The following is a 7218-nucleotide window of genomic DNA, read 5'->3' as shown; positions in this document are numbered from 1 at the left end:
TTTTTGTGAATCGGCGTGGTCACTTAAGATAACTTCGCAGCTTCCAGGATGCATCAATTTGGACATCACAGTTCAGCTAACCCCAGTTAAAGGGAAGTGACTGAATCTACGGTATTGACATCATATGTCAACCTAGTAGAAGCGGGGATGTGTTCATCAGGATTTATTTGGTACAATATGAAAATTGTTGAAGTATAGTCAACGTGATAGCATCACTCGATGGTATCCATATGTTGAGGTTGTCACCGGAAAGTGACATTTCGTGGATATGCGTACCAATTTCAGATGGCTAAGTTTCATGTTCGCCTCACAAACCCCAGACAGTTAGTACTGTCCTTTGTCGATATGGAACTTTCCTGAGGTCAAATGTTAGAGGAACTAGAGAATTTTAATGTAGTGGCAGTAAAACGTTTTAGAAGAAGGAAAGTCATCTGACACCATTGCTATTCTAACTTTAACAATTAGATCATGTCCAGTAATACCTAAGTATGGCCATGGTACCACCTGCAAGAATAGAAAAGCCGTATGTATGTGCCTCGAACCCTATCAGATATGCTTCCACTACTAGGCTTTGGACAATGAGAGCCAACTCTTGCAGTTGTAAAGAAATTGGGACAAAGATTATGTGTACAAAAGTTGTGACAACATGGGGCTTGATGCAAGGAGTAGACACTTTCAGGTGAATTGCTCCCACTTCCAACAAACTGATGAGCTTCTTCCAAAGACTGTAAAGGCTCACGACACATTGAACTCCATTGGAGTATGGAAGAGTAAGGAAGACAAGGAGTAAGATAGCCATTGAGCAACGTATGCAAGTGGTCTTTGACCATGCAGGTAATTTTAGGTCCAAGCCGTAATTGCAGCCCCATCTGGAATTCCCAGCCTTAATGCTGTTCAAAATGCCCTGTAAAAGCCATCAGTTTCCCTGGCAAAGCGAATCTGAACCTATTCCAAAAGTGGACATTTCACGCTGTCAGAACTCCAGGTCAGGTCTATGGTGAGATCCTGCCAACTAAGCTAGTCAGGCAAGGCTCAGGCAGTTGAAAGACAGCTCCAGTGTTTGCTTTGCAAAAACAAGCCAAGCCTAGGCGATGCTAAAGGGAGGCCAGACGGACGTCATGGAGACAGTATGTCTCCTCGATTAACTCTGGGACCCCCTTAGCATGGGTATGGGACAAGGTGCGTAAGATTGCTGGAAAGAGCACATCCATGTCACAACCTGCTCTGAAGATAGATGGCATAATCATCACAGAAAAAAAAGATGTTGCTAATGAGCTAGCTAAATCCATGGCAGAGATCTCCTCTGGAGCATCTTACACTGCTTGATTTTCCACACTCAGAGCTGAACAGGAACAAAACCCAGTGTCATTCTTCAGTAGGACTGCAGCAGAACTCCATACAACTTGCCATTTTGCGCAGGAGATGGACTCTGCTTTGCAGCTCTGCCGTAAGACTGCCCCAGGAAGTGACGATATTCCATACCAAATGATATCTCACTTACCAGAGAGCTCCCAAAGTTCCTGTTGGACCTATTCAATAGGATTATAGGGAGGGCAGTGCCATCCACATGGAGAGAGCTATAATCATTCCTGTCCTAAAACCTGCAAGATGCTTCCACACCAGAGAATTACAGACCAATTTCCTCACCAGCTGCATCTGCAAGCTGATGGAGAAAATGGTAAACTTCAGGTGACATGGCTGCTAAAAAGGAAACGTGTTGACCCCATATCATATGGCTTTAGAAATTAGATCGACCACAGATGCCTTGTGAGGATGGAAACTGCTATACAGAATCCTTCGCACAGCGACGTCACATGTTTAGCAGTCTTCTTTGACCTTGAAAAGGCTTACGATACTACTTGGAAGCATGGCATACTCATGAAGCTGTATGACATTGGTTTAAGAGGAGCATTACCTACCTTCATACAAAGCTTCCTTGCTACAGGAAAGTTTAGAGTTCGGGTAGGAAACAGTTTCTCTAACCTGGAAGATCAGCTGGAAGGGGTCCCACAAGGGAGTGTCTTAAGTGTGACCCTGTTTGCCATGCTATAAAATGACATTGTAAAGTTGTTCCAAGTCTGTCTCATGTAATCTGTATGTGGATGACTTTACACTGTACTGCTCAGGAGGAAGCTTACAGGATGTGCAAGGACCATGCAGCTGCAATAAATCAGGTTGTACAGTGGGCAACATATCATGGGTTCAAATTTTCTCCAGCAAGACCATGGCTAACATTTCCACAAACGAGGAAAGTTCCATCCTTCCCTCTATTTTAGGAGCAAACCCACTGCAATTTGTCCAAGAGGTGAAGTACTTGGGTCTAATTTTTGACTCAAGACTTACATGGGTGCCTCACATCAAACAGTTAAAAGTGAAGGCTACAAAAGCGCTTATATTTACGGGTTCTTTCACATCTATCTTGGGTGCAGACCGCACAACGCTTCTGCGGCTTTACCGAGCGCTTATTCGTATTAAGCTTGATTATGGCTGTGAGCTTATTCATCTGCAACTCCCACTGTTCTCGATGTTGGACTCGGTTCATAATGAAGCTCTCAGAATCTGTACGGGGCTTCAGGTCTTCACCTGTGGAATCCCTGTATGCTGAAAGTGGAGAACCACCTCTTTCATTACACCGGACTACATGAACCTGATTTACTACACGAGACTACAAAGGATTCCAGGATCTCCTACATCCAGATTGGTTTTCAACCCCTTAAGGATAGCCGATCCTATGGTAGGAGAATGAGGAATCTTGTGGAAGTCTTAATTTAGTCTCACTATGTTCTGGCTTTTGGAATTCCCAATTCCCCCTTGGACTAATCAAGTCGAGCTGGATTTGGTCGGAATTGGGAAAGGGGAGAGATCCGAAGCAGAAGTCAGAGAGAAATTTCTTCAGCATATTTCTAAGTACCAAGGATCAGATGCAATATATACAGATGGTTCGAATTCTGAAAATGGTGTGGGCTGGGTGAGCAGAAGGAAGACTGTATCTGGCAGTCTTTCTCTAGCAGCCTCGATCTTCACTGCAGAGTTACAGGCCATCCTTGCAGCAGTTAAGATGACTAGGATCTTACGAACCATTCTTGTGATATATTGTGACTCTCGTAGTGCCTTGCAAGCAATCAAGAGCTTAAACTCACCACATCCAGTAGTGAGGGAGGTTCAAGATTGGCTTGCACTGATGTCAACGCGTAAAAAGATAACTTGTGTTGGGTGCCAGCGCATGTTGGTATCAGTGGGAATGAGCGAGCTGATCAGAAGGCCAAGGCAGCTGCCGCTCATCCTTGTGATGCTCGTTTTCCTCTCCCACACACCGACCTGAAACCCAGCATCAGAGTTGTCTTTGTGATAAATGGAGGGAACAATAGAGGAATACCTCTAGAAACAAACTGCGAGAGATTAGAGATGACCTTGGGAGTTGGGACTAGCATCCATCCCTAACGAAAAGTGGAAGTTGCATTAACAAGACTAAGAATCGGGCACACAAACTGACTCATGGGCCGATGATGGCTAAAAGTCAAGCACTTTGTGAAGGATGCAAGACCATTAAACGATAGCACATGTAGTGGAAAGCTGTGCAACATCTCCGACCAAAGACGTATGTACTTGTATCCCCCATATACACCTGAAAAATTTATTGGGGGAGGATTGTGACATAGAGGGTCTTATTAGTTTCCTTTAGGGAGGAATAATATTTTCAATAAAATTTGATTATGCATAATGTTTATGTAATATTTTATATACTTAGAGCATAATATTTATGCTTTGATTTTTTATTTGTTTATTGTTATTTGAAAGAATTTATTGATAGATTTTTAACGTTTTAAACATTAAAATATTTCTATTTAACAAGGCATTCGCCGCTAATGACCTTAGCTGTTGACACGGCAGATAATTTTAAATAATCAATCAATCAGATACAATATATATACAAATGGTTTGAAATCTGATTTACTACACAAGACTACAAAGGATTCCGTGATCTCCTACATCCAGAATGGTTTTCAACCACCTTGAGGATAGCTGATCCTGATAGCTGATTGCTGGATTTGGTCGGAATTGGGAAAGAGGAGAGACCGAAGCAGAATTAGAGAGAATGTCTTCAAACCACACTTCTAAGTACCAAGGTCAGATATAAATAATATACACAGATGGTTTGAAAATCTGAAAATGGTGTGGGCTTTGCAGCAGTGAGCAGAACGAAGTCTGCATTTGGCAGTCTTTCTCTAGCAGCCTCGATCTTCACTGCAGAGTTACATGCCATCCTTGCAGCATTCAAGATGACTAGAGGTTTCTCGAACCATTCTATTGTAATATATTGTAACTCTCGTAGTGTCTTGCAAGGAGTCAAGAGGCTTAAACTCATCCATCCAGTGGTGAGGGAGGCACCAGAAGGCTTGCACTGATGTCAACACGTAAAAAGATGTTGGGTGCCAGCAACATTTTGTATCAGTGGGAATAAGCGAAAGCTGATCGGAAGGCAAGGCAGCTGCCGCTCAGTCTTGAAACCCAGATTAGGAAGGGTCTTTGCGATAAATGGAGGAACAATGAAGGGCATACCTCTAGAACAAACTGCGAGAGATTAGAGATGATCTTGGCATTGAGTGACCAGCATTCCACCCAACCGAAAAGTAGAAGTTGTTTATTAACAAAAAATAAGAATCGGGCACACTGGACTCATGGGCTGATGATGCTATAAAGTGATGCACTTGTGAGGGATGCAAAAGAGCCATTTAACGGTCGCAATGTATTGAAAGATATGCAACATGATCTCCCCTCATATTACATGAAAAAATGTTATTAGGGGAGGGTTTCCTTCGGGAGGACTAATTTTTCAATAAAATTGAATTATGCATAACGTTTATTGCAGTAATTGCGATCATTTATTGGGCTGTACCCAATAGTGCATTTGCAATTTTTTCGTGAGAATCATAGCAAATCCGTGACTGGTAAATTCCTTGTTTTTCTTTAGTTTTGAAACTTCCATTGACTTTCCAATTGGTCTCACTGATTCTAGTATTTGAATGGTTGCATCTATCCATTTCGTTACAGACAGTATGCAAATTTACCCATCTCTTTGCATTTTGCTTACGGTCCCACGTTCCGATTTTATGTGTTTCTTAACTGGACATGTTTTTCTTTGTCTTCTTTGTCTTCCAGATGCATATTTAACATTGGTCAGCCTGGTTGCCCACTGAAAAAACGCGCCCTTGATAACCCCGCGACGGGCGAATGTGGTATGAAATGATCATTTTTCGTATTTGATCATTGGTGTAGAGGTTTGTTGGGAGAAAAAGAAAAGTCGAGTGGAATCACCCAGGGCTCCCTTCTCAACTCGTAGTCTCCAACTAACTAGGAGGAACTATCTCTGCTGCTTTGAAACAGTGTACACTGCAATACGCCGACCTATTGTTTGGTGAACCATTAATCAGTAGAAAACGAAAGGTGTTTTTCACCAGGATATCCATGCCCTTGCTGCGACGGAAAGACAGCTTTCACCGCAACCCTGGCATAGGGAGCTAATAGGGTGCTTCCTTGTCAAGGGAACACCAGGGTGCAGTTTATTGTCTTACACAGGACAAACACACACTACACACACACATAATTCGTAAATAAAGATAAACTGATGTGAAGTTATAGTCGGTTAGGGAGCATCTTCCACGATTCATATCGTGTTTATATTCTTTTAGTATATTTCTGAGCGAATTCCACTTGATCACGTATTATATCTTCTAATCGGCCTGGCGGTAAACAAATGCATGCGTGTTTGCGTGAGTGCCTATGGTATATCGGCATATCTATGTGTACGAATGTCATTGCGCCATATTTAGGCATTCACAAAACGAGACAAAGAGACAACGTAATCATATCTACCCTTCCCCCCTTTATCAGAAAAAACCACACGAGTTAAAAGTAATCATTCATTCATCAAATGCTACGCGACCGCCGTGGCAATGACGCTATTTGAACTTAGCCACCATATGAAGAGCGACAGATAGCATATAATTTTTGTTGATGTTGTTGTTATTTTCTTTTTGACACGTACCGAACTTCACAGCCGACACTTGGCATTCCATTCGAAAAAAAAAGTAAATGAGGTTTGAGTAAATAAATTAAAGTGTTCATGTCAGTTATTACCTTATTTGCATGTTTTTCCTCTTCCTTTACTATTCTCTTTTTGCGTATAACGCTACACTGGACACACTGCACTTTTTTAATGACAATCTACATACTGCGTGTAAATTTATTGATGAAAATATGGTGTATGTAATCTAGATTCATTTTTATAATTCTATTTTTGTTTTCCTTTCCGTTATGTAAGTCTTAATGATCCTTACATCATTACCAAACAATGTTATGTTGACAAAACTGATGACGGGGGACTATAAGTACTGTCCATTCCACTAGGACAGATGATCCAAAAGATCATCTTAAATGATTCCGTGTTCGCTTGTAGCTGTTGGTAGTTTTTACGGATATGTTATTGTTGTGGCTTACAAAGCGCATATTGCATTAATACTGTTATTGTTTGTAAAAGAAAGAAAAAATGAAAGCTGAAATATAGGACAGTGTAGAGCAAAAAACTAAAGACATTGGGCTTCGAGTAACTTAGCAACTGAAAAAAGTGACAAAGATAATAATGCGCATAGGAACATGCGTGTGTTTTGTACTAACATACTGTAAATACCGGTTCTTATTGCACAGGCTATGTATGTGTGTGTGTGTGTGTGTGTGAGTGTGGGTGTGTGTGGTGTGGTGTGGTGGTGTGTGTGTGTGGGTGTGTGTGGGTGTGTGTGTGTGTGTGGTGTTGTGTGTGAGTGTGTGTGTGGAGTGGTGTGTGTGTGTGGGTGTGTGTGTGTGTGTGTGTGGGTTCGCGTGTGTATTATTGTACATAGTGTTTATATTTTAGGGCATAGTTTATATCCTTTGATATTCTAGATTAACAGAAATGAAAGTGAAACTATTGTGTAGCTGGAGTCCATAAAGTACAAAAAAGCTCTTGCTGACTTTCATTTAACTAAATAGATTCTTTCGTTTAAATTTTACTACTATGAGCTAACTAACTGAAACTTGCAAGTGGCATAAAGGAGACAGGCCCGGTTTTCAAGGACTGCAGGCGGCTTCCAGCACAGGAAGATAAAACCCGTCGGAAATCCTGTGGATGGGCCATGGAATTCGCTCGGGAGGGCTCTCTGGAAATTAGGCAGTGGACTGCAG

The 7218-nt window shown here is 41.7% G+C and overlaps 1 protein-coding gene across 1 annotated transcript in view; it reads left to right on the top strand.

Annotated features, from left to right (window-relative positions):
• The window catches only part of LOC119584476 (von Willebrand factor A domain-containing protein 7-like), a 3877-nt gene extending 3621 nt beyond the window's left edge, over window positions 1-256 (top strand). The window contains 1 exon segment of the mRNA XM_037933120.1: window positions 194-256. Within this exon segment, the coding sequence (XP_037789048.1) occupies window positions 194-256 (63 nt within the window).
• Window positions 257-7218: the final 6962 nt, after the last annotated feature.

The sequence above is a fragment of the Penaeus monodon genome, chromosome 2, assembly GCF_015228065.2.
Source record: "Penaeus monodon isolate SGIC_2016 chromosome 2, NSTDA_Pmon_1, whole genome shotgun sequence".
Classification (NCBI taxonomy): domain Eukaryota; kingdom Metazoa; phylum Arthropoda; class Malacostraca; order Decapoda; family Penaeidae; genus Penaeus; species Penaeus monodon.
The sequence above is the reverse complement of the archived record's forward strand: the minus strand, read 5'-3'. Positions and strand labels throughout refer to the sequence as shown.